The sequence below is a fragment of the Spermophilus citellus genome (assembly GCF_964194105.1).
Source record: "Spermophilus citellus genome assembly, chromosome: 18".
Taxonomy (NCBI): domain Eukaryota; kingdom Metazoa; phylum Chordata; class Mammalia; order Rodentia; family Sciuridae; genus Spermophilus; species Spermophilus citellus.
Window position 1 is genome coordinate 3818360 of NC_138200.1, and position 27155 is coordinate 3845514.

The following is a 27155-nucleotide window of genomic DNA, read 5'->3' on the forward strand; positions in this document are numbered from 1 at the left end:
GCTCCACCGTGGAGCACACCCCTTCCACGGACTTCCAGCCCCTCCTCACGACACACGTGTCCCCTTGCCCTCCTTACTGCCCCCCCCCGCCCACTCCTGTTTATATAGAATTGGCAGGAAAGGCAGTACCCACCCATTAATGTAGCGCTGGGTGGCAAAGAGGGGCCCCTGGGTCCATTCTGCTGTGGCTGGCTTAGAGTCCATAGAGAAGGGGGTACCAGGAAGGACGGTGGCCTCTACGAGGCTGTCTGGTGTGGCACATGGTCCAGAAAGGAACGGCCTTGAGGCCTGAGTCTGACCCTTACCCGAACATGCTCCCTCAAGGACTCAATCTGTCACTTAGCCAAACAGTGAGCACTAAGTAGCTCTAGCTGACATGCAGCCCCAACCCTGAGAAGAGTCAGACTTCAGCCCTGCTCTGATCTTGCTCTGGAGCCTTTGCCCACCTCCACAGGACACCCCGGGGCCCAGACACGGCTGTCTGCCCTGTGCTGAAGGGTCTTCCACTGGCTGAGGCAGCTCCCCCGCACCTCCCAGGCCCCCCTCCCAGCTCCTGAGCCCCACCCCCAGCCCGCCCTCATCAGTCTCCCAGAACCTGGCCCTGAGCTCTGGTCCCCATGGCCCAGGCTTGCTCTCCTCTCTCCGACACAAGCCCTCGCAGTCTCAGCTCCTGCTCAGTGCTTGGCTTTCCCCAGAGACAACCTGGACCTCACTTCAGGAGCTTACGGTGGCTCAGGTCCCTTCTGAGACTGACTGCTCTCTCAGGCCTCCCGGGAGAGCTGGCCTGGCTCCTTCCCCAGGACAGCCACTTGCCTGCCTCCTCTGCAAGGCTCTGGACAGCCCTAGCTCCTCCCCAAGAGTCCAGCTCAAATGTGCCTTTAAAAATTTCTTTATTAGTATTTTTTGACAAATAACTGAATTACACTTTTTACTGTTTATGTTACATTTACAGAGTACAAAGGGATGTTTTGATACATGTATACAATGTGGAATGACTGAATCACACACGTCCTCACCTCACTTGTCCTTCGTGGTAAGACACTTGAAGTATAGTCTCAGCTGCTGTGACTTTGACCTGTGCCATCCGGCGCCCCCGTCTTCACTGGCACTGTACTTGGAGAGCCACGATGCTGAGCTTGTTTCCATGTGCTTCCCCCGCTGCTGAGCCTTCTCTGTGAAGTGCTTACTCTTCCCCTCTTAGCTGGTCTGTTTTCTGAGTCCCTCGTAGGTGCATGCAGAGTGAGCATCTGCTTGCCCTTTCTCCATCTTGCAGCATCATTTCACAGGCCTTGCACTTAACCTTTTATGTCCATGCCTTCTGTGCACCGACATGACTGTCCAGCCCAAGATGTGACAGTCATCTTCTGTGCTCTCTGAAGCCTAGATGTTTGATCATCTCTTCTAAACTCACTGCACTCCAGGTGGTCTTGATAACTCACTAAGAACACGAATGGTGATGATCACAAGAACAATAGGTGATAAATACTGATCTGAAACAATACCCCAGATACATTTTCAGAGAGTTTACATGTACCGAACATTTAATTTCCACATAGCAGTTTTAGGTAGGTGTGATTATCCCTGTGTACAAACAATGCACATGACATGCATTCTACAAATGTAGACGGTCTGGATTTACAGATATTTCAACTTTCATCTTTTTAACATAATGTGCAAGAAGTGTACCCAAAACAGCCAAGGTTTTTCAACTTCACGATGGTGCGAAAGCGTACCCAGTAGAGCCACTGATTTAGAATTTCACGATGGCAGAAAGCTACCCAGTAGAGCCATGATTTAGAACTTCACGATGGCGGAAAGCTACCCAGTAGAACCACTGATTTAGAACTTCACGATGGCGGAAAGCTACCCAGTAGAGCCATGATTTAGAACTTCACGATGGCGGAAAGCTACCCAGTAGAGCCACTGATTTAGAACTTCACGATGGCGGAAAGCGTACCCAATAGAACCACTGATTTAGAACTTCACGATGGCGGAAACTACCCAGTAGAACCACTGATTGAGAACTTCACGATGGCGGAAAGCTACCCAGTAGAACCACTGATTTAGAACTTCACGATGGCGGAAAGCTACCCAGTAGAGCCATGATTTAGAACTTCACGATGGCGGAAAGCTACCCAGTAGAACCACTGATTTAGAACTTCACGATGGCGGAAAGCTACCCAGTAGAACCACTGATTTAGAACTTCACGATGGCGGAAAGCTACCCAGTAGAACCACTGATTGAGAACTTCACGATGGCGGAAAGCTACCCAGTAGAGCCATGATTTAGAACTTCACGATGGCGGAAAGCTACCCAGTAGAACCACTGATTTAGAACTTCACGATGGCGGAAAGCGTACCCAATACGGCCACTGATTTTAGAGCTTCCCAATGGTGGGAAGTGTGCCCAAGAGAACCACTGATTTTAGAACGTACCAGTGGAGGAAAGTGTGCCCAAAAGAATCACTATTTTAGAGCTTCCCAATGGTGGAAAGTGTGCCCAATAGAACCATTGATTTTCACTTTCTATATAATATTTAATAAGTTAGGTGAGACATTCACCACTATTATTGAATACCCTTGGTGTTAGATGATTTTGCCCAACTTAGGCTAATGGGAGTGTTCTGGGCACATTTCAGGTAGGCTGGGCTGACCTACGATGTTTGTTGAGTCAGGTGTATTAAATGCAGTTGTGAATGTCTTTTCAAGTAGGGTGGGTTTGTTGGGATATGACCCTACTGTGTGCCAAGGAGCATCTGTAATGCACAGGCGATGAGCAGAGTGCTGTGTGTCTCACTGGGGGTAGAGGTGGATGGTGATAACTGGCAGGGGACGGGTCATGGCTAACGGCCTCCTCACGTTACATCAGCAGAGTTGTTCCTAGAATGAACCTCAAACATAAAAAAAGATGGAATGGTATTGGCAAGCTCTGTGCATTTGCTCAGCCAACCTGTCCAGTAAAAATGACCGAGCATGTCATACTCATTAAGAAAAGTGACTTCTCCAACTCTCCAAGTTTGCCTCTAGTATGACTTGTGATGTTCTGTAATTAGAAGGATGACCAGTGAAGGCTTTCTTATGTTAAATTAAATCATGGGTTTCCCTCATGTTGAGGAAGGAGTGAATGCAGGAGGGAGGCCTTGGTGTGTCGTGTGTGTTGGGAGGTTTCAGCTGTTATGTGTCTTCTGATGCTCTCTAAGATGGTTCGCATGGTTGAATACCTTTCCACAATCCTTACATGTGTATGACTTTGCAATATGTGTTTTCTGATGCTGTGTGAGCTGATGGCCGTGACTAAAGGCCTTCCCACACTCCTTACACTTATAGGGTTTCTCTCCTGTATGAATTCGCTCGTGTTTGACAAGGCTTGACCCATAAATGAAGGCCTTCCCACACTCCTTACATTTGTAAGGCGTCTCACCGGTGTGGATTCTCTCATGCTGAGTGAGGTGGTAGCCGCAGTTGAAGGCCTTCCCGCACTCTGTGCACTTGTAGGGCTTCTCACCTGTGTGGATTCTCTCGTGCTTCACAAGACTCGAGCCCCAGCGGAAGGCCTTCCCACATTCCCGGCACTCGTGAGGCTTCTCCCCAGTGTGGATCTTCTGGTGCTGAGTGAGGTAGTTGACCCGCGTGAAGGCCTTCCCACACTCTTGGCATTCATAGGGCTTCTCGCCAGTGTGGATCCTCTTATGCTGGATGAGGCTGGAGCCGCAGATGAAGGCCTTGCCGCAGTCCTTGCACTCGTAGGGCTTCTCCCCGCTGTGGATCCTCTTGTGCTGGATGAGCTTGTACAGACGGCTGAAGGTCTTCCCACAGTCTTTGCACTCGTAGTCTTTCTCCCCGGTGTGAAACCGCTGGTGCTGAGTGAGCTCATCGCCGCGCCTGAAGGCCTTGCCGCAATCCTTGCACTTGTAGGGCTTCTCCCCAGTGTGGATCCTCTTGTGGATGACGAGGCTGGAGCCCCAGCGGAAGGCCTTGCCGCAATCCTTACACTCGTAGGGCTTCTCCCCGGTGTGGATCTTCTGGTGCTGAGTGAGCTGGTTACCCCAGCGGAAGGCCTTCTTACACTCCTTGCACTCGTAGGGCTTCTCGCCCGTGTGGATCTTCTGGTGCTGACTGAGCTGGTAGCCGCGGCTGAAGGCCTTGCCGCACTCCTTACACTCGTAGGAGCTCTCCTTGCCGTGCGGCCGCGCGTGGGGTCTCGGAGGGGTGCGGTCTCTGCTGGCAGGCGCCTTTCTCGAGTTGACTTTTACTCGGCTGCGATTTCTCTCTTGAGAGCCCTGTGGGACTTCAGACTCACCTTCAGGCATCCTGTTCGGGGGATGAGACTTACTTTTGCTACCTGAATTCCTTTTGTGAAGATTCATTTTGTAAATACTCTTCTGTATAGCTAAACTCTTAGCCTCATAGGATGATTCCAAATCTGAAAGAAAAACAACATATTTTCTTTACAGGAAAACAAAATCAAACCTAACCCCAAGCCAAAAGCTAAAGGCCTTCAGTAGAACAAACAAGGGTCACCCCGAGCTCCTGGTAGTGCAGATTCTACTCCTGGCACCTCAACAGTCAAAGGGGAAGCACTGGAGTCACTGCCACTAACATCAAATAGGAAGAGCATATCGGTGGCCAAGCCCCGTCGTTTCCTGTCAGCTGACACATTTCAGTAAAAGGAGTTAGAGGGAAAAATCTCAAAAGTGAAGATGAAACAAGAACACTCTGTGGATGATGTGATGGCATTCCTAGAAAATCCAAGAAAATCAAACGCAGAACGACTATGAAACAACACAAACATGCAGTTGGAGAGTTGTGCTTTTATACTCAGCCATAAAAAAGAATAAGCTTCTAACCTTTGGGCAACATGGAGGAGCCTAAGATAAGCCAGGCACAGAAAAATCAATGCCACACGTTCTCTCTCATGTGGAAGCTAAAGGAGGCGATTTCAGAAGTAGAGGGTAGAGCAGTGGGTACCAGAGGTGGTGGGGGTGGAGGGAGGTAGGTGAGGTTGGCAAAGGAGCACAAGATTGCCGTTGGACAAGAGGAGTGTGTTCTAGTGCTCCACACCACTACAGGGGACTACAGTTGACCATGACTTATTGTATGTGCCAAAGTAGACACAGAACAGAGGACTTAAATGCTTTGGCTACAAACAAAGGATAAATGTTTCAGGTGATGGATGTGCTAATTATCTTGATCTGATCACTATTACCACATACATGTATCAAAATATCACCCTGGAGCCATGTGTGGGGTGTGTGCCTATAATCCCAGAGACTCAGGAGGCTGAGGCAGGAGGATCGTGAGTTCAAAGTCACTGTCAGCAACTTAGCGAGGTCCTAAGCAACTCAGTGAGACCCTGTCTCTAAATAAAAAATAAAAAAGGGCTGGGGATGTGAATCAGTGGTTAAGTGCTCCTAGGTTTAATCCCCAATAACTACCCCCCAAAAAAAAACAAATAACCTGGGGGTCTGAGGTAGATCCTCAAAGTACCAAAGACCATTAAGAGCAATTAACATGGTAGCCTAAGATAAAGCTTCATTTCTTTGAAGATGGCCATGGAATAAATACCCCAGAATTCCAATTCACCCCTTGGTTACTAAGGCAGAGAGACACACAGGAGGCCAGACAAAGGTGGGAAGATAAGTGGCAGATGGGAAGATGAAGGTGTGTAATGTCCTCTTCCATACTGCGGAGCTCAGAACGTTCCCTTGGGAGCAGGAGGCAGACATTTGGCTAGTCTCCTGAGAGGTGTTCCTGAAAATCAGACATTCCAGGCAGCAGAGTCCAAGACAGGGAGGCGACGACTTACTCAGTGAGACCAGGTTACTGTAGTTCTCCAACATGACATCCCAGTACAGGTCCCTCTGGGCAGAGGTCAGACAGGCCCACTCCTCCTGAGAGAAGTCTATGGCCACATCTGAAAATGTCACCGAACCCTGCAAACAGGATGAGAGACAGAAAGGGCTTCAGGATGAGAGAAGAGACAGTGGCTTCCCTGGGTGGGGTGGGATAAATACAGTGGGTCACAGGAAGGCTGAGGCACCAGTGCCTGGGGGCAGGACCCTGTGTGCCCCCACACTGAGCCCTGCTGAGGCACGGGAAGCAGCCCACACCCTGACTTGCACCTGCCCGGGAGGAGTAGACAAGGTAGTCCCAGCTGTCCTTGAATTCACAGCAGAGCCTGCCAGTGTCTTGTAAATGCCCGACCAGTGTGGGTTCCCACAGTATCCCCCCCCCCCATTTTTGGGAATATTTTTAGTTACAGATGGACACAATACCTTTATTTATTTATTTATTTATTTATTTATTTATTTATTTATTTATTTATTTATTTATTTATGATGCTGAGGATCAAACCCAGTGCCTCACACGTGCTAGGCAAGGGCTCCACCTCTGAGCCACAACCCCGGCCTCTCCTTTTTTTTTTAAATCAGGTCTTTTATTTTAGAAGACAGGGCTTGGCATATTTTAATGTTTTCAAGCCTCAAATTCACCATCATGCCAGAGCAGACTTTAAACAGTGTTCCTCTGTAATGACAAAAGCTAATTCAGGTACAGTGGCTCATGCCTGTAATTCCAGCTATTTGGGAGGCTGAGGCAGGATGATTGCAAGTTCAAGGTCAGCCTTAGCAACAGCAAGACCCTGTCTCAAAAATAAAATAGGGCTGGGGGTGTAGCTCAGAGGTAAAGCGCCCTTGGCTCACTTTCCAATACTGGGGGAGGGAACGTGATTTGTGTCCACAGGCCCTCCTCATAGCCACATCTAATTCTGCCCAACTGTGAAAGCCCCCCAGACCGGCATCTCACTGCATGCTAAGACTGAGATCAGTGGATCTGAAAGTTCCCTCCTGTGCACCCAGAAAACAAGATCAGCGGAGAATCTGTCTCCTCTTGAGGTCAAGTGGGACCAACATATTTAAGGCAGCAAGCCACAGACAGGACTGAGCACCCCTCAAGAGGCTTGGTTCCTGCATCACTTCAACAGTTCTCTGGAGAAAAAACTGAGTGTACGGGAGACCGAGTAAGCAGCTCAGGACAATTCACAACGATCCCAAAAGCCTGACTGTCATATTCTAAGAATGAAAAGTAATACGCTCTTACGTGGGCCATGGCGTCAGACCTCTGGGCTTGACTGGTCATCTTGGGATTTCTTCCACTGAAGACACAGAATCTGGGGGGTCAGAATGAAAAATGAGAATGAAAAAAGGAATAAAAAAAGAGACATAAAAACCACCTGCAGTTTGGGTTTCCAAATGACCTAATGTGACCTCACTCCTCACCCTTTCTTCCCAACATGCACATGAACATGACACCCTGGGGAAGGTGAAGGGGTACTGGACAAATCCAGGCCCCCCAGGAGCCCAGAGCCCAGCTGCACATGGCCTTGGCCACCAGATTCTGTTCTGTGAGGTAACCTGTCGTACCTGATAGGAACGCCTTTCTTTGTTTCAGGTGGGGGCTGACCACACTGGAGAGAGCAGCCGGTGATTCAGGGTGGACTGGGAGACACGGAAGCAGCTGATCTGGAGACTGAAATTAACCATACAGAAGATCAGTTGTGTCTCCAGGCTGAAGTCCACTACAGTACCACAATGCCGAATCCAAACCTGGAGTGACAGTACCAACTCATAGTGTGGAATGAAAAGATTATAAGCCATAACCGTCTCAATTATAAGGAAGATAATCAACCCAAACACCTAGTCATACATAATGATGGATGTAAGGTAGCTGTTGTTATGGAGGATCAAGAACATCACACATCCATTTAGGTTTCTTTCTTTCTTTCTTTTTTTGTGGTGCTGGGGATTAAACCCAGGGCCTTGCTCATGGTAGGCCAGTGATATCCCAGGTCCCATTTAATGTTTTCATAAAAGAAAGTCAAGCCTGCCCTTCCCCATTTGTTCTTAGGCTGAAGTTTGTGCTGTTCAAAATTGCTGCCTATATAATCAACACTAAAAACTTTCAGAACCTGATCTCAAGAATAAACTCTTAATCAAATTAGCAAAGGAAATTCTGATATATTACAGAAAACATGCTCCCTCTCCACAAGCACCCAGGGGAACAGAGACATGATTCTGCATCAAAAATCAAGCTCAGAGACTGATCTGAGAAGATGACAGCTTGAGAAATTAGAAATTGTTTGTTTCCTTTGTGGTGCTGGGGATTAATCCCAGGGCCTCATATATGGTAGACAAGTGCCAAACCACTGAGCTATATCCTAGCTGTTTTTATTTTGAAATGGTATCTCACTAAGTTTCTCAAGCTGGCCTTCAAATCTGGGATCCTCCTGCCTCAGCCTCCTCAATTGCCAAGATTACATGTGTATGTATGAACATTTTAACTGCTGCAACCCTATTCTTTTATCCTGGAAATGTTACTTATATTGCCCACATCTATTACTTGTGTTCATGAATCTTGCAGGTGTAATTTGTTCAGTCCCTACTTGTAAAGTACCCAGTGATATTGTAGCATTGTTCATCAGCACATACTGGGATGTTCTGTGAAAAAAAAACAACAACATTAAAATCCTGAATTTAATTATGAACGACTGTTGGGAGGTCTGGAACATACCAAAATTTTAAAAGTGGTTTTCTCTGAATGGTACAATTAGAATTTTTTTTTTTTTTTTTTTTTTTTTTTTTTTAGATGGGGTTTTGTAAGTTGCCTAGGCTGGGATGGAACTTGTGATTCTCCAGCTTCAGCTTCCCAGGTAGCTAGAGTTACAGGTATGGCCACTGTACCTAAGGATTGTGGATAATTTAAATTTCTTCTTTATGAGCTCTCTTGGGGTCTCAATTATTTTATAGCAGGTCAGTGTTAATTCCATTGTAAGAAATAACATGAAGAATAAAAAGGAGCCTTGGGGTGTAGCTCAGTAGTAGAATACTTGCCTAGCATGTGGGAGGCCCTGGGTTCAGTTCTCAGCCACACACACACACACACTCACACAGCTTGCCTACAAAAAGGGTCACATTGGTAGGGAGCAGGCACACTGGAGTCACTGGTCAAACTCTGAATAGACAGGTCTGTGTCAGGCATCATTGTCTCAAAGATATCCACATGGTAATTCTGGCACTGTGAATGTCACCTTAATGGCAAAGGGAAGTTAAAGTTGCAGATGGACTTAAAATTGCTAGCCTTTGAACTTTAAAATAGGGATGATTATCCAGAATTATCTCAGTGAGCCCAATGTAACCGAAAGGATCCATAAGCAAAGGGGGGGGGGGTTAAGAAGAGAAAGATGTGATGGCAGAAGCAGGGTCAGAATGAGGTGACAGGAAGGACTTGACTTGTCTTTGTTGGTAAAAGAAGGGTCAGAAGCCACACAGGGCCAGCAGCTGCAGGAACCCTTACTAGGAACATGACCAGAGCTCTGCCAACACCTTGGTCTCAGCTCAGGGAGGCTGATTTCAGATGTGTGACCACTAGGGCTCTGTTACCAATAAATCTATGGTAATTTTTTACAGCAACAAAGAAATTCGATATAAGGCCTAATATTGCAAAAAGGGTGTTGCTAAAATCATTATCACCTTACTGTCCTGGATTATCTTTTCCCTGTCTTTGGAACACAAATCAGACCCTTGAGCAAATAATGTAGCCAAGTTGCCTCTGCAGACTCCCTGCTGACTGAATGCTGTGTCCAATCAAAATGCCTAAATTGAAATCCTGTCCCCCAAGGTGAAGGACCAGGAGTGGGGCCTTTGTAAATGATTATGTCAAGAAGGTGAGATCCTCATAAATGGCATTAATGCATTTACAAAAAGGATCCTTAAGCCCTGAGCTCTCATTATGCCATGTGAGGACACGGTAGGAAAGGGCAGTCTGCAATTTGAAGGCCTCACTCCAACGCAACCAGGTTTTCACCCTTATCTTGGCCTTCCAGCCTCAAAACTGCAAAACACATATCTGTTTTTTTTTTTTTAAGCCATCCAGACTGTGCACTTTTTAATTTATTATTATTATTTTTTAGTTGTAGTTGGACATAATATCTTTATTTTATTTATTTATCTTTATGTGGTGCTGAGGATTGAACCCAGTGCCTCACACGTGCCAGGCAAAAACTCTACTACTGAGTTAAAACCCCAGTCTGAAGATACATTTTCTGTTTTTGATACCAGTGATTGAACTCAGGGGCACTTGGCCACTGAGCTACATCCTCAGCCCTATTTTGTATTTTAGTAGGGTCAGGGTCTCACTGAGTTGCTAAGTGCCTTCCATTGCTGAAGCTGTCTTTGAACTCGTGATCCTCCTGTCTCAGCCTCCCTAGCTGCTGGGATTATAGTATGCGCCACTGCACCTGGCCCAAAGATACACTTTCTTAATGCCATGGAATCACAGTTTTTCTTTAAGGGGGAAAACACTGACATATTACTGTACAACAAACACTACTGTATAATAAACATGGTATATGTGTGAGTGCATTTTATAATTTTGGAAAGTTATAGATGGAGCTCAAGGAAGGGCCTCAAGATGAGCTTCCTGTGCTGGGCTGTCTGAAGCTCTGGTTCACTGTATGACCTCTTAGTATACAGTCACATTCACATGGATGTGGCTCACTGTGAACACCCAGGCTCTCCACACAGCCTCTAAAGCTGGCATGTCCTGAGCACTTATGCTTTAGGGGGCCTCAATATGTTTTTAAGTGTATTAAAAAATTTCATCCTCATCACAACTCTATTTTCAGAAAGCTAAAAAAGGTAGGAAAAAGATGGGTGTGGTAGCACACACCTGTAATCCCAGTGGCTTGGGAGGCTGAGGCACGAGGATCGCAAGTTCAAAGCCAGCCTCACCAAAAGCTAGGTGCTAAGCAACTCTGCTCTTGCTCTGTCTCGAAATTAAAGGGCTGAGGATGTGACTCAGTGGTTAAGTGTCCCTGGGCTTAATCCCTGGTTAAAAAAAAAAAAAAAAAAAAAAGCAGAGGCAAGAACAATATGCTCTTGATGAACACCTTTAAGTCTCTTGTCAAGATCTAGGGAAAAATCATTCAAAACCAAGACATGTAACTCACCTGAACCTTGACTTCACGATGTGTGATTAGTCTTCCAACTGAGGATGCTTTCTCTTTAGCTGGATTGGGGAGAGGGGAAAACAAGAATGAGGCACCAGGGTCTTTCTGCTGCACAGGCTAACACAGAAAGCACACTTAGAGGTACACCTGTCCCTAGGTCCTGAATGTCTGAGAGTTCCCTGAGCACCAGGCTCAAACACTAAGGTTCTGGAACGTGACGCAGCTCTGCTGGCTCAGGGTGATCTCCCATCACCTAAAAAACCCCGCACTTTTAGGCCATCTTCTTTCGTCCAGATCGCCCGTGGGGAGAACAGTTAGGACTCTGAAACTGTCATCTCACGACCATGTCTTTGTCCTTGTTGGTCATTTTCATAAGGAGATTCAGGCTCTGATCTCTGTCCCCTGGGGCCCATTGCTCTCAGGTAGGTACTACTCAGTAGAAGCAGGAAGGAAACAAACTATAGGTTGCAAGATCACACATCTGTCATCACCAAAAATGCCATCTGTTGAAAAGCCACCCAAAAAGCACAAATCCGTGCCAGACATGGTCTCACAAACCTACACCCCACCACGGACTGTACCTCGGCGCGTCACACCCACCGGCTCAGCCTGTCACACCTCGGGACACGGAGACGCTCGGCAGCAGCCCACACACCTGTGGCTCCCGGAGTGGAGAGGTGGCTCCGGACGGATGGATGCTTCCCGCCTCCCGCTGCCTGCGCAGCAATGGACAGCAGTCCACACAGTGGAGCAAGTGCGTTAACCTCTGCTTGGCGCCCCGCATCCCGGTGACGCACACAGCACACCTGCGTCACCGTTACCGGGACACAGCTCCGCGTCAGGGCTGCACGCCCCCACACAACGTGTTGCTTGCGGTCCCTGCGACCCCGGGCCAGGACAGGCGCATGCGCAGAGCTTGGAGCCCCCCCCCCCCCCAGGCCTCCTTGTGCTCGCGCACACCCAGCAACACACGAGAACACGCTCGTTCCAACTCCTGTCTTGGGCCTCTTGGGGACGCTGCCCCCGTGATATCGGAACTGCCCTCGCCGCAGAGTGTGCGTTTCCATGGCACCCAGGCCTCGCACCGCTTCCCAGCATGCAGCGGGGGCCGCGCGGGAGGGGCCGCGGCAGACGCGGCGCTGGACATCCCACCCCCCGCGCCAGGCGGCGGGGGCCCACCCAGAAGCCAGAGGGCTTCAGACACAGGGCCACTGTGACGCAGCGAGGCCCCGGCCAGTGCACAGCGAGGGGGACGCTGGGCTAACAAACCAGGCAGTGCAGCCTGCGGTGGTGCCCAGTGCACGCGACCTCCAGTGCCACAGCGCCCACCGCGTCCACGTCGCAGTAGGTGTGACTCATCGGGAGGCCATATCAAGTGCACCAGGGGATGTGTACAGGTTTATACAAACGCCACATTTTCTATAAAGGACTATCATCCTCGAAAAGGGGGCAGGGCAGTCAAACACCGTGTCCCTGAATGCCCCCCCCCAAACCTATGTATTTTTGTCCTTTTTAGATATACATGACAGTAGAGTGCATTTTGACATACATTCATAGACCATAACTTCCCATTCTTGAGGGTGTACATGATGTGGAGTTACACTGGTCGTGTTCATATATGAACATAGGAAAGTCATGTCCGATTCATTCTACTGTCTCTACTATTCTCATCCCCCTTCCCTTCTCATCATTCCATTTGTCTAATCCAATGAACTTCTATCCCCACCCCCTCTTATTGTGTTAGCATCTGCATATCTTCATATCAGAGGGAACAACCAGCCTTTGTTTTTTTGGGACTTGCTTATTTCACATAGCTCGATAGTCTCCCGTTCCATCCATTTACCAGCAAACACCATACTTTTATTCTTTATGGCTGAGTAATATTTCATTGTAGGTGTGTGTGTGTGTGTCTACCTCACATTTCTTTCTCCATTCATCTGTTGAAGGGCACCTAGGTTAGTCCCATAGCTTGGTTTTTGTGAACTGAGCTGCTATAAACATTAATGTGATTGTGTCACTGAAATATGCTGATTTTAAGTCCTTTGGGTATATACTGAGGAGTATATAACTGAGTCAAATGGTGGTTCCATTCCAAGTTTTCTGAGGGCTCTCCATGTTGTTTTCCAGAGTGCTTGCACAAATCTGCAGTCCCAACAGCAGTGCTATGAGTGTACTTTTCCCCCCTCATCCTTGCCAACTTATTGTTACCTGTAGTCTTGATAACTGTCATATGACTGGAGTGAGAGGGAATCTCAGTGTAGTTTTATTTGCGTTTCTCTAATTGCTAAAGATGTTGAATTTTTTCATATATTTATAGGTCATTCATATTTCTTCTTCTGTGAAGTGCATGTTCAGGTCCTTTGCCCATTTTTTGACTGGGTTATATGGTTTTTGGTAAGTTTTTTGAGTTCTTTATATATCCAGGAGATTAATGCTCTATCTGAGGTGCAGGTGGCAAAGATTTTCTCCCATTCTGCAGGCTCTCTGATTCTTGATTTTACTTCTTGCACCTTAGGAGTCTTGCGGAAGGATGGAGAATCGGGCCTACAGTTTCTTCTAGCAGGTGCAGCATCATTTGTCTAATTCCTATGTCCTTGATTTACTTTGATTTTGTGGAGGGTGAGAGATTGAGGTTTAATCTCATTTTGCTACATGTGGATGTCCACTTTTCCCAGCACCATTTGTTGAAGAGACTATCTTTTCTCCAATATATGTTTATGTGATTACCCCCTTTCTGTTCCCAAAATCCTAGCCAAGTGAATGAGAGCAAGTCTGGGCAGGAACGTCCAGATACACTATCTAGGAGGATACTAGATTTCTCTTATGCACACTGGGAACTAGGGCAAGTCTGTGTTACCTGTGGAAACTACTTTTTTTTTGGGGGGGGGGTACCAGGGATTTAACCTAGGGGTGCTTAACCAGTGGGCCACATCCCCAGCCCTTTTTATTTTTTGAGACAAGGTTTCACTAAGTTGCTTAAGGCCTCACTATGATGCTGAGGCTGGCTTTGAACCTGTAATTCTCCTGCCTCAGCCTCCTGAGCTGCTGAAATTCCAGGTGCATGCCACCATGCCTGGCAAAAGCTACTTTCTTGCATGTGCACAACAGGTGCTCCTTGGGATGCTGGTCATACAAGCAAACTCAGCAAACTGATGCCAACAATGTTGCTGCTTCCGAAGCCTAACAGGTAAAACCCCCCTGAGTGGGGACGGTTGCAGAACTGAGGGCACTGTGTCACGTGTCCAGCTAGCTGCTCTGGGCAGAGTGCTGTGAAGTGGCCGGGGGGGGGGGGGGGGCTCTGTTTGCCAAAGCAGCACAAGGGTCAGAGGTATGCTCAGCCTGTCACCACAGAACTCTCTGTGGTGTCGTCTCTGGCCTCTTTTTTTTTTCTTAATTTTGTTTTAAATGATGGGAACACATAAAAATATCTAAAACTGAAGCTTCTGGAAGAACCATTTGTTCTTGCCTGTCTTGTACCTCTCCTCAAACTTAATCTTGGCCTCCCAACGGGCCTACATTTAAAAGCAGATCTCTGAAGACATCCTTGTTGATGACAGTTTTGTCCAAGGGGATACCCACAGAGTACCTTTTGGGCATGAGGTGATTGTAATTATAAATTTTCACAAAAGACTTGATCTTTGAGCTTTTGGTGATTTTTCTTCTTGCCCATGGTAGCTGTCACTTTGTGGGGACAGCAGTCAATTCCAGCCACCAGGGCATGGCTGTAGGGGTGATCTGATGTGCCATCATCAATATCTTCACGATGACAGCTTTGCGTCCAGAGTGATCCCATCTCTCATGTTGTCTCCAGGCACTTTCTTTTCTTTTTTTTTTTTTTTTTAAAACCCCCACATTTATTTTGTAGGTGTAGATGGACACAACACAATGCCTTTATTTTTATGTGGTACTGAGGATCGAACCCAGGTCCCGCCTGTGCTAGGCAAGCACTCTACCGCTGAGCCACAATCCCAGCCCCTCCAGGCACTTTCTTTGGCATGTCTACAACCTACTCCACTGCCCTGGCACACCTGGGCAAAGGGCGAGACAAGGGACGTGAGAATGTGTGGATTTTGATATCTGCTCTTGCAGAGGAGGGAGGGTGTGTGTGTGTGTGTGTGTGTGTGTACTGGGACCAATTCCACTGAGATACTGCTGGACAACTGTATACCTCATGAGTCAAACAAGTGATGTGTTCCTTTAACATGTGTGCATGTACTTGTAAATGATTAAAAGATTTGGAGTCTAGGCAAGCACTCCATTATTGAGTTACCTCCCCAACCCCCAACTTTTTTTTTTTTTAAGTTTAGCCTTGAGTGTGCAGGAAGAGTTCAGAAGATATTAATTTGGACTAATTTGCTGAAAACCTTTCCTTTGTTTCCTGGCACTTAGCAATACCCAAACCAGCTCTCTGATGTCTACCCAGGGACACAGGTGGAGCACTGACTGGAATGTGGCTCCAATTCCAAACTGTGCCTTGTGGACACTGACGGCTCCCTCTGTGCTGCCTCCTTTCAGGTGGTGAAGGGAGTGTGGATTGTACTTCTGCCCTTGTCACCACCTGATTAGTCTGCACCTGTGGTCGGACATGTTAGAGAGAGGAGGTAAGGAGGGAGACCTGAAGACCAGCTCTCCACCTGCACAGGGCTGGGGCGTTAGACCTGTTACTGAGCAATCCTCACAACAGTGTCCCTTCCCAGCAGCTCCTGGAGCAGCACCAGGCCTGTCATTCTCCGCAGGCCTCGACCAGGGGCTGCCTGAGCTTCCTCCTCAGCATCCCCCTTTGGTGGGTTAAGACCATGTGAGGGAGCAGCTATGCCCTGGCATCATGCCTTCACCTCCAAGTTGGAATGTCACGGGCTCTGGAGACCTCAGGCACTTAGCTGCCGGAGTCTGACTAAAGACTCTACAGTTTGAAAATCATCAAGGAAATAACTGTAGTTCACAAATGTATGCTTAAGCTTACTTAGAGGATTAATTTGTTTTTGTGAAAAATGTTATTTTTTGAAATTTTTAGGTTTTGAGATAGAATCATGCTTTGTTGCTCAGGCTAGCCTCAAGCCTGTGATCCCGGCCGCAGCCTCCTGGGGTGACTGGAACGTAGGAGTATGCCACAGCTCTTGCACTTCTTTTTATTTTACTTATTTTTTGCAGTACTGGCACCTGAAGCCAGGGCTGTTTTACCTACAATGCCAGCCCTTTTCCCCCTACTTATTTACTTACTTTTATGACATGAGGATTGAACCTACGGGCACTCTACCACTGAGCTGTATCCCGACCCTTTTTATTTTGAGATGGAGTCTAATTTGCCTTGCTTGGCCGGGAACTTGTGATTCTCCTGCCTCAGCTTTCTGAGTCCCTGAGACCACAGGTGTGTGCCACTATGCCTGCTTCTTTTTATTTTGATACAGACTTGTTAAGGTGTGGAGGCTGGCCTTGAATTTGAGATTCTCCTGCCTTGTCCTCCCAAGTACCTGGGATTACATATGTGATTGGTTAGGGGGCTTCTTATTAAATTAAGAGAATTATAGATTCATATACAGTTGTGAGAATACTGAGATATCCTGTGTATCTTTCACCCATTTATACCAACTAGTAATTATATTATAGTTTAATATCACGACCAGGATGCTACCAGTGATATAATTCATTGATGTAACCTAGATTTTCCAGAGAATGAATAAATAAGTTACATATATACACATGTATATATACATTTTTTAAAATTTTTGTGGTGCTTGATATCAAATCCAGGGCCTCAAACATGTTAGGCAAGTGCTATACCTCCCACTCAGCCATACCTCCAGTCCTCCAGGAAATAAAATTTTGAATAAAATCAAGGCCAGGCGTAGTGGTGCATGCCTATTATTCCAGTAGCTCGGGAGGCTAAGGTAGGGGGATCATGAGTTCAAAGCCAGCCTCAGCAGCTTAGCAAGGCCCTAAGTAACTTAGCAAGACCCTAAAAAGGGCTGGGGATGTGGCTCATAGGTTAACGCCCCTGGGTTCAATTCCCAGTACAAAAACCAAACCAAACCAAAACAACAAACAAAACACCAAACAAACAAAAGAGAAATATCTCACAGTAAGAGATGGAGGTGGACTGTGAAAGGTCTGGATAACTTGGTAAGGGATATCTTGGTGAAATTAAGAATGCAGGCTCTGGGGTTGGGGATATAGCTCAGTTGGTAGAGTTCTTGCCCTGTATGCCCAAAGTCTTGGGTTCAATCCCCAGCACCACAAAAAACAAAAACAAAAACAATACAAAACAAAAAGAATGCAGGCTCTGACTTTCAGGATGTGATTCTAAGCTCTGACAGGTACTAAGTTGTGTCTGCTTCCTCACTAGTATGATAAGACGCTATGAAGATTGAGATAATCTACACAGAACACGTTATGATTATTCAGTACAAATTGGCTGCTGATTCTAAAAATCAGTAACATTAAACATCCCTTAATATATGTTTATGAATAAAATCCAAGCTGCCATTTCCTTCCTTTCTATGCTGGGGATTGGACCCAGGGTGCTTTACCACTGAGCTATACCCCCAGTCATTTTTACTTATTTTGGGACAAAAGCTTGCTAAGTTGCAGAGGCTGGCCTTGAACTTGTGATTCTCTTGCCTAAGTCTCTAGAGCTGCTGGGATTACAGGTGTGTCCCACGTCTGCCTGGCATTTTCCTTTTTTTCTTACATCGGAATATGTATGAGCTTCTTAAACCAGCTGCCAATATAATGAATGCAAACTAAAAACAACTTTCAGAGCCTGTTAAGAATGAAATTCATTTTATTTAGCAATATTGGCACAAATGATTCTATGACACACAAAGAGGAAATGTTCCCTCTCCACAAGCAGGCAGGGGGCAGAGGCATGATTCTGCATCAGAAATGAAGCTGAGAGATTCTAATTTGAGAAGATATCAAATTGGGAACATTGGTAAGAGACTTGAATTGTGCACTCCCTTTGATGAGGGAGGTTTGTGTGAATATTTTTAATTACTCCCTCTTCTTTTTTACATATTCTAAATTTACTACTTGTATAGTGTATATATTTAAAGCACCAGGCCCCAGTAATGATTGTCATGTTTTGTGAAACAAACTAGAAAATCATAGAAAATCTAATTCTGAAAGGCTGTATTTTTTAATGTTTTATTATGGGATTAGTTTCAAACCATGACATTAATCCTATAAGGTATAACATGTGAGTGATTTTTAAAAAAATTTGTCTTTAGTTGTTGATGGACCTTTATTTTATTTATTTTTATGTGGTGCTGAGGATTGAACCCAGTGCCTCACACATGCTAGGCAAGCGCTCTACCACTGAGTTTCAGCCCCAGCCCATGTAAGTGGTTTTGATGAGAAGAAAAAGTACTAGTACTGAAGGGCAGAGGCCAAGCAGTGCTACAGCCTTTTGAGGCTGGGAAGGTAGGGAAACATTTTGAGACAGAAGCTTGCTAAGTTGCCTGGATTTGGTATCTTTTTGTTGTTGTTGTTGTTCTAATCCATTAATTATTTTTTTTTTGTGGTACTAGAGATTGAATCCATGGCACTGTATCACTAAGTTATATCCCTAGCCCTTTTCAATTAATTAATTAATTAAATTTTGCAGTACTGGGGATTGAACCAGGGGTTCTTTATCACTGATTGACATATCCAGTTGTTTTTATTTATTTATTTTAAAATTTGAGACAGAGTCTTGCTAAGTTGCCCAGGATGGTCTTGAACTTGTACTCCTCTTCCCTCAGTGTCCTGAGTTGCTGGGATTACAGGTGTGTGCCACCATGCCCAGCAAATCACTGATGTTTTAAGCCACCAACTGTGTGTGTTTGTTTCAGCAGCAAAGGAAATGAACACAAGCTCTAACACTGTAAAACTGATTCAAACAAGTTTTCTCCCTGAACTTGAACATCTTTGACCACATCTCAGCTACTGAATAAGACCCTGAACATAATAGAGCAACTCTCTGCCTGAGCAGACTGAGCCAGGGAGCTGTGCGGAGCAGACAGAGGGTGTTCAGTGATGAGAATGGTCTCTCCACACCTGGCCACCCTCCTTTCCTAATTGTACTGAAGACCAAGTAAATGTTACGTTGGGTCTGAGACCTACAAAGTGTCTCTTGAAAGGAGAATTTCAAATGGTTAAAAATTTTCATGCACACTATGATTTATGACTATTAACATTCCATAATTTTATCCTGTTTAACACTTCACCTCTAAGTAATGTCAACATAAAAAACAAGAAATGTCCCAATAACAGACACAGCGGGGAATCTAAGGAGCTCTGACAATGAAATGTCACATTTTGTCCTGGAGAGGGAGCTGGAACAGATGAACTTTAGGTAGGAAGGGAAACTTGAGTAAAGCATGGAGCTTAACTTATATGACAAGTAGAAAGTGGGCTATTAATTGTCACTATGCCCCATATTCTTAACTCTGGTGTAGGAAACTCTTTGTAATACTGGTTCATCTGAAAGTGGTCAAGTAAAATTCATGAAAAGTGGAGAGTGAAGACAGCAATGTGGCTGGATGGGGGTCCCTGCCTTGTGTTTCCTCCCCGTTATGCCACAGCCACCATGGGCAGCAGGCTCTGTGGGTGCTTAGAAGTTCAAGTAGGAATATGTGATACCCTGATGGAGCCCAGGACAGAAAGAGTGTCTCAGCTCAAGAACTGGAAACATCCCTGTCACTATGTGGGGACTACCACATTCCCCTCTGGCCTTGATTCTGTTGCTAAAACTTGCTGAAGATGGGCTCAGGCAGAGTAGGGCACAGTAGCGCCTCATGTCCTGGCTGTGTATCTTGCAAGTCTGCAGATGTTGGTAACACAGCAGATGAGGTGTTGGCCCTGAGTCTCTTACCTGGACCCTCTCTGCTAGGGCTGTGGAGTGGTTCTGCCAGTTTGGGGACCTTGAGGGAGGTACACCTGGTCAGTGCTCCTGTAGGCTGACCTGCTGAGCTTACTCGCACTGTTGTACCTGAAAGCAGCCACAGAAATCAGCTCCAGATCATTTCAACTATAGTAATACAGGAGGCTCACCTGTGCAGGAAATTCTGGGACACACACCCACTGTTGCCCCAGAGAGAGGTCTGAAGGCCTGGATCTTGGTTGTTGACCCTGAAGCAGCCCTAACATTTGGTTCCAGACACTCAGTTGTACACCATGCCAATACTGCTCGTCCACCCAGGGGCTAGACAATGCCACACCCATCTGTTACTCAGTAATAGGACTGAGCCTGTGGACCCTGGAGAGTTCCAGGTGCCACTTCAAAGGGCAAGGGTCGTGGAGACAGATGATATACCTAGGGGCAGAGAGGACCTTGGGCTGTAGAGTACCTGGAGAAAGGCCTGCTAAGCACAGACCCCAGTGGGAACTCCGTGGTGGCTGAGTGACTTGGCTCATCCTCCACTCCACAGTGCCCCGAGTAAGTTACTCAGCCTGGAGTCCTAAGGATTAGTGTAATGTATAGAAATGCCACGTAAAGACTGGAAGTGGTGTATGCTCTCTCAAGTGCACAGACCCCAGTCAAAGGCTGCAAGGAAAAGGGAGAATCGGGAAAATATGACACCAACAAATGAAAGGAATAAAGCTGTAGATACTACCCAGAAGAAATGGAGAGCTGGCTGGGAACAGTGGCCACACCTGTGATCCCAGAGACTTGGGAGGCTGAGGCACGAGGACCACAAAGTTCCAGGCCAGCCTGGGCAACCTGGGCTATAGCTCAATGGTAAAGTGCCTCTAGGCTCAAGCCCCAGTACCTCTTCCTCCCCCCAAAATACCATCAGGCAAAAAATGCATAAAGAAAAAAAAATGAGAGGGATTGGGCGCAGTGGCACATGCCTATAATATTAGTGGCTCTCGAGGCTGAGGCATGAGGATCACAGGTTCAAAGTCAGTCTCAGCAACTTAGTGAGACCCTGTCTCAAAATTAAAAAAAGAGTTGGGGATATAGCTCAGTGGTTAAGCATCCTTGGGTTCAAACTCTGGTACTGGGAAAAAAAAATAAAAGAATTGAGGGGGACATACAAATATTTTTAGGGAGTAGATAAATATTAAGAGGAGAGGATCACAATTGTCAAAACAAGGATGTCAGGAAAAACTGTTGGATGGAATAAGGTGTTTGTAAAAAGGAGGTGTAGGTACCACTAAGGGCACCTGGGAGGGCATGCGTATGCCTGAAATTGGGATCTGTCCCGGCAAACTGTGCAGGTGAGCAAGAGAAAGGAAAGAGGAGAAGGGTTTCCTAGGGAGAAGGATATGAAAGAAAGTCCTGAGGTGAACAGGAAAAACGTTAGGGTGAAAGCTGGGTCCAGAAGGGGCAGAATGGAGGACCAGAGGTCTGGCCTCTCCAAGGCAGGAGTTGTTTAGGGGGAGGGTTCAAGTGGCCCTCCTGACTTGTCACTCTTGCCCCTAGATCCATGGAACCCTGTGAAATGACTGCTGCCCAACTAAAAAAAAAAAAAAAAAAAAAAAAAAAAAAAAGATGAAGTACCTTTGAGATACTATCAAAGTAAAAAATTTACAGATTATTCACATTTGATAAGGAGAAGAAAGAGAGAAAGAAGCAGAAAGCAATTCAAATTCTACATGTCAACCTCCCAAATCTTGGTTGGGATTTGGGTACCCAGTTCAGGAAATTAAAACAACTCTAAGCAAGACTGATCCAAAGAAGAATATTTTGAAATACATTATAATAATCGAACTATCAAAAGTCAAATACAAAGATACTGGAGAGTGGTGACAGATAGGAGGCTCATCACATTCAAGGGAAACTCTGTGAGGCTAAAGTAGACACTGTGACAGAGACTTTGTGGGCCAGGAGGGAGTGAAATGATCTGTTCAAAACAGAGAGAAAAAACATCCACTCAGGAAGAGGATTCCCAGCAAAGCTGTCCTTCATAAATGAAGACGATGACATTTCAGGACACAGAATAGCTGAGAGTCCATCACCCTGCAATCTGCTGTATAAGAAATGCTAGAGAGTTTAAGTGGAAACAAAAGGATATTAAGCAACAACATGATAACACAGAAAAGTATACAACTCACTAATAAAGGTAAGTGCACAAAACTCTAATTCTGAATGGTGATATATTCAGGAGAGTGGGGTAGGAGGGGCCGAGTTGGAGGCAACAAACAAATACCCCGACCAACAAAAGATAGCTGCAAGACGGCTGCAATGATTTGTTGAAGGGTACACAATTTAGAAGGTGTAAAATCTGACTTAACATAATATGGGCATAATGTTATAATTCCCCCCCTAATGCTAAGTTGTTATCAGCTTAAACTAACAACTATTAAAGATGCTTTATGTAGTCCTATGGTAATGACAAATAGCAGAGTGTCTGGAAGATACATAAAAGGTAAAGGACCAAAACATACTACCAGCCACACGAAATCCCTGTGGCAGGAGGACTGAGGTGCTAAGCAACTCAGTGAGATCCTGCCTCTAAATAAAATAAACTTTACACCAAACAGACCTAATAGACACAAAATAGGGCTGGGGATGTGGCTCAGTGGTGGAGTGCAACATACTACCAGAAAAACTGGACATATAGAGAACAACAGCCAAGATTGGAAAAAAGAAATACAACAGTAAACAAAGATCAGGAAGATCCTAAATTCAAAGCCAGCCTCAGCAATTTAGCAAGGCCCTAAAAACTTGGTGAGGGGCTGGGGATATAGGTCAGTTGGTAGAGTGCTTTCCTAGCATGCACAAGTCCCTGGGCTCAATCTCCAGCACACACACACACACACACACACGCACGCTCACACACACACACACACACACACACACACACACACCAAAAAAAAAAAAGAAAGAAGGGGCTGGGGATGTGGCCGAGTGGTTAAATGCCCCTGAGTTTAATCCCTGGTACAAAAAAAAAAAAAAAAAAAAAAAAAAAAATCCAGTAATATGTTCCTTGCAAGAAACACACTAACACACTTTAGCCTTAAGGACAGACATAGAAAAGTAAAGGGAGGGGAAAAATATTCCAGACAGGAGCAGCTACATCTATGAGACAAAATAGAATTTGAAACCTGTGGAAAAAGCAAGGTCATTCTATAATCGTAAAGGTATCAATTCCTCAAGATAATTTATTATTTGTAAATATATTTGCCACTCCTGACATCAGAGCACCTAAATAAATTCAGCAAATATTAATGAATATGGAGAAAAATAGACAGCAATACAGCAATAGCAGGGTCTTCCATACCCTATTTCCAACAGTAGACAGATCATCCTGACAGAAGAGTCAGGAAACCTTAGGCTGGAATTAACTTTACAACAAACAGACCTAATAGACACATACACAACACCCCATCCAACAGCAGCAGAATACACATTCTCAAGTGCACACAAAACCTTGCCCAAGATATGTTTAGTCACACAGCAAGTTTTAGCTAATGTTATAAGACTGAAATTAAATAATGTATCCTTTCTGTCTATAGCATTATGATCCTGGAAATCAATAACAGGAAGAATGCTAGAAAAGTTTAAATTATGTGGAAATTAAAAAAAAACATGATCATAAACACTAATGGCTCAAGGAAGACAATAAAAGTGAAATTAAAATATATTCTGAGAATCTGGGTGTGGTGGTGCATGCTCGTAATCCCAGAGACTCAGGAGGCTTAGGCAGCAGGAACACAAGTTTGGGCCAACCCCTCAGTTCAGTGAGGCCCTAAAAAAACAGCTGATATGTTGCTCAGTGGTAAAATGACTCCGGGTTTAGTCCCTAGTACCAAAGACTAGCAAATTGAACTCACAAGCACATTAAAAGGAACATTTAACATGATCAAGTGGGATTTATCCCAGGGATACAAGTATGGTTCGACATACATCAGTCTATGAAAGTGATACACCAAATTAATAGAAGGACAAAAGCCACATGATTATCTCAAAAGATGCGAAAAAAAAAATACCTCAACACAGTAAGGTTATATATCTCAAGCACACAGCTAACATCATAATGAAGAGCAAAGCTGAAACCCTTCATTCAGGATCAGGAACAAGACAAAGATGCCCACTCTTACCATTTCTAATCAAAACAGGACTAGTTGTATCAGCCCAGAGAAATTAGGCAAGAAAAAGAAATAAAAGGCATCCAAACTGGAAAGGAAGAAATTGTTTGCAAATGACATGACCCTAAATTTAAAAAACACAATAGAAGGTATTAAAAATAATAAATGAATTCAGTAAAGGCACAGCATACAAAATAACAGAGAAGTCAGTAGCATTTCTGTACACTAACAATGAACTATTTGAAAAGGAATCAAGACAGCAGTATCATTATAGTATCAAAATACAAAAACACCAAACCAAAACAAACAAATCCACTTAGGGATAAATCTCATCTAGGAGTTGACCTGTATGTGGAAAAGTATAAAACATGGTTGAAAGAAATGGAAGAAAACACAAATAAACAGAAAGATAGCCCTCATTTATGGTTTGGAAAAATCAATATAGTTGAAATGGCCACATTAACCAAAGTGATCCACAGTTTCTACAACCCCGCCACTTCTCTCTCTCTCTCTCTCTCTCTCTCTCTCTCTCACACACACACACACACACACACACACACACACTCTTTCCTAAATTTTGCAAGGAATCACAAAAGATTCCAAATAGTCAAAGCAACATTGAGCAAAAAGAACAAAGTGAAGCCTTCACACTACCTGAACTTGAAATCCACTACAAAGGTACAGGTTTTGTACTCACACGTAACAGGAACATCCTGGTATGATTCAATCATTCCCCCAATATATACACTAATCAAAACATCAAGTTGCACACCATATTTATGACTTGTCATTTGTCAGTTACATAAAAATTTTGAAACACTAATGTTGCTAAAAAAAAATAAACAATTACAATAACCCATTACTCTCATGTCAAAGAAATCTAGTGCTGGTTCCATTTAAAATCCAGTCCCCTCCCCTTCAAACCACACACTAATATAAAGCACTAGAATTAGCTTCTAGGAGGTATAGAAAATACCATCAGATTCTTAGAAAGGCAGAGCTCACCAGGAAATGTGAACAATTTTCCAAATGAGTCTGTGAATATTCCCTGAAGAGATTCGGTCAGAGGAGAATACATTGAGGCCACTGCATGGCCCTGACACATCCTGGGGAGGAATTACTGGGATAAGATGCTTTTAGGAAAGACATTTAAGACCAAGGAAAGTAAAAGTCCTAAAAGTAATCTTAGCACAAGACATTTAAGGAACAAAAAGGAAACTCACCTGAACCTTGACTTTCAGTTGTACAAATTGTTCTGCCTTACGATGACTTTTTTTTTTTTTTTAAAGCTGGCCTAGGAGAAAGAGGAGAATGAAGCAACACCAGTGACTTTTTGGAGCACAGGCCACTTTAGAAAATACACGTGAAGGAAGAGTTGTCCCAGGCCATAGTAAAATCAACTAGAAATAAGAGGGCCAGAGATCTCTGGGGTCCAGGACCAAGTTCCTGTCCTGAAGCACGGGGCTGAGCCTGTCTCCCACATCAGGTACCTGTACCCAAAGAGCAGGAAGTATAGACCTGGGGCTTTCTCCTGTCACTCAGGATCCTGCACAGAGGCAGGGGAGCACTTGCTTCTCCAAAACTTGTCACCTCCCGACCATGTGTTTTTGGGAAGGGGGATCGAACCCAAGGCCTGCGTGCTAAGCACCAGCTCCACCCCTGGGCTCCACTCCAGCCCTTCCGGGTCCCTGTCGGTCATCGTTGGGGCAGGTATGCGGACACAGGTGAGGGCAGAGACCGCAGGGGAGAACAGGCCACCCAGCGCACGCCGGGGCAGGTCCCGGGACCTCGCGCCGCTACCGGTCACACCCACTGCCGCCTGGCCGGCCTGCCTCCGAGGGGGGCGCTCCCTCGCCCGCACACCTCTGCGCCCTCGGACCCGTCGTCCCGAGGCCCCGCACACACCTGTGTCGCAGCTGAAGCCACAAAGCCCGGCGGTCAGCCCAGGCTTGAAGGCACCAGGCAGGCTGGAGGCTGCGTCACAGGCACAGCCGCTCACCTAGCGCGTTCCCATGGACACCAATGACGCCCACTCACGCACCTGTGCCATGGTTACGGGGACAGCGGACAGCCCGCGTCAAGCCCGCCCACGCCTGCCACCAGCTAGGCCAGTGCGCATGCGCACTGGCCGCGACCGGGGACCGGCCACCGACACGTTGGCCCACCGCGGCAACCTGCGCATGCGCAAGGTGCCTCCCCGTACACAGGCGCCCGCGCACCCCAAAGGCCCCAGAACACGGGACGGTGTCCTTAGAAACCCGGGCCGTATCCATGGGAACGGGGCTGAGCACCAGCGACCTGGCGCGTTGCGCAGGGGCCCCCGGGAGGCGCGGGGTGAGCGCGGCACCCTGTGCGGCACGCGCCCGGCCGGCGATTTGGCGGTCCCAGAAGGCGGGGCGGCAAAGGTGCATGGGTCGTGTGGCCTGGGTTGTGGGTCGGGGACCCGCGGAGACACCTCAGCCGCACAGCACGCCCGGGAGGTGGACGCCACCCACGGCCGTGACTTGTGAATTTGAAACGCGCACCGCAGATGGGTCAGGGTCTGCCGAGTAAAGGCGCACTGTCGCCCGCTCCGGCTACGTGCTCACTAACTGGGGAAGGACTTGTCACGAATCCCCAGCGGAAGAAGGTGTGGCAAGGGGTGTCTGCAGAGCTGGGGAGTGGCTCTATGGAGTGCTTGAACACAGGCTTTGTGGTATGACCAGATGTGAATCTTTGTAGTGACAGGTGCTCACCCAATTGTTTCCTTAATGGCAAAGGTGGGCTAAAAATACCACAAAGTATGGACTTCCTAACTATTATGTGAAAGAATCTACAAAAAATACGCAGTTCATGTTGGCCACCTCTAGTCCAAAAATCAAAATTCCAAAATGCTCAGGATTTTCTGGATTCAGGATTTGGTTTTTTAATACTGGGGATCGAACCCAGGGGTGTCTACCAGTCAGCTACACATATCTCCAGTCCATTTTATTTTTTATTTTGAGACAGTGTCTCACTAAATTGTCCAGGCTGGACTTGAACTTGCAATCCTCCTGTCTCAGCCTCCAGAGTTGGTGGGATTACAGATGTTACCCAGGAAAATTCTATACAAATATCCCCAAATCTGAAAAACTCCAAAATCGTAAGCACTTCTGTT

General features: G+C 46.0%; 1 protein-coding gene across 6 annotated transcripts; it reads right to left on the bottom strand.

Annotated features, from left to right (window-relative positions):
* Positions 1-873: 873 nt before the first annotated feature.
* On the bottom strand, positions 874-26137 carry ZNF331 (zinc finger protein 331). Of its 6 annotated transcripts, XR_014019741.1 has the most exons (8): positions 25925-26127; positions 25243-25313; positions 11006-11064; positions 7422-7527; positions 7099-7168; positions 5807-5933; positions 1836-4423; positions 874-1745 (listed from the first exon to the last, which is right to left on the bottom strand). XR_014019741.1 is itself a non-coding variant. In XM_081275178.1 (7 exons), the coding sequence occupies exons 5-7, from the start codon at positions 7135-7137 to the stop codon at positions 3168-3170; spliced, it is 1422 nt and encodes a 473-aa protein (XP_081131304.1). In that variant the 5' UTR covers positions 7138-7168; positions 7422-7527; positions 11006-11064; positions 25243-25313; positions 26061-26137; the 3' UTR covers positions 874-3167. The 6 variants fall into 6 exon arrangements, 5 of the variants coding, with proteins under 5 accessions (XP_081131304.1, XP_081131303.1, XP_081131305.1 ...); XM_081275178.1 differs by having other exon boundaries at positions 874-4423; positions 26061-26137; XM_081275177.1 differs by having other exon boundaries at positions 874-4423.
* Between the last annotated feature and the right edge of the window lie 1018 nt (positions 26138-27155).

Bases quoted from the DNA above. Each gene is read 5' to 3' on its own strand.
- ZNF331 (XM_081275178.1), bottom strand. From the start codon at position 7,137: ATGACCAGTCAAGCCCAGAGGTCTGACGCCATGGCCCAC. The intron at 5,934-7,098 runs GTAAGAGCGTAT...TCCTGTTTGCAG, and splicing joins GGTCTGACGCCATGGCCCAC to GGTTCGGTGACATTTTCAGA. The intron at 4,424-5,806 runs GTAAGTCGTCGC...TTTTTCTTTCAG, and splicing joins CAGTAACCTGGTCTCACTGA to ATTTGGAATCATCCTATGAG.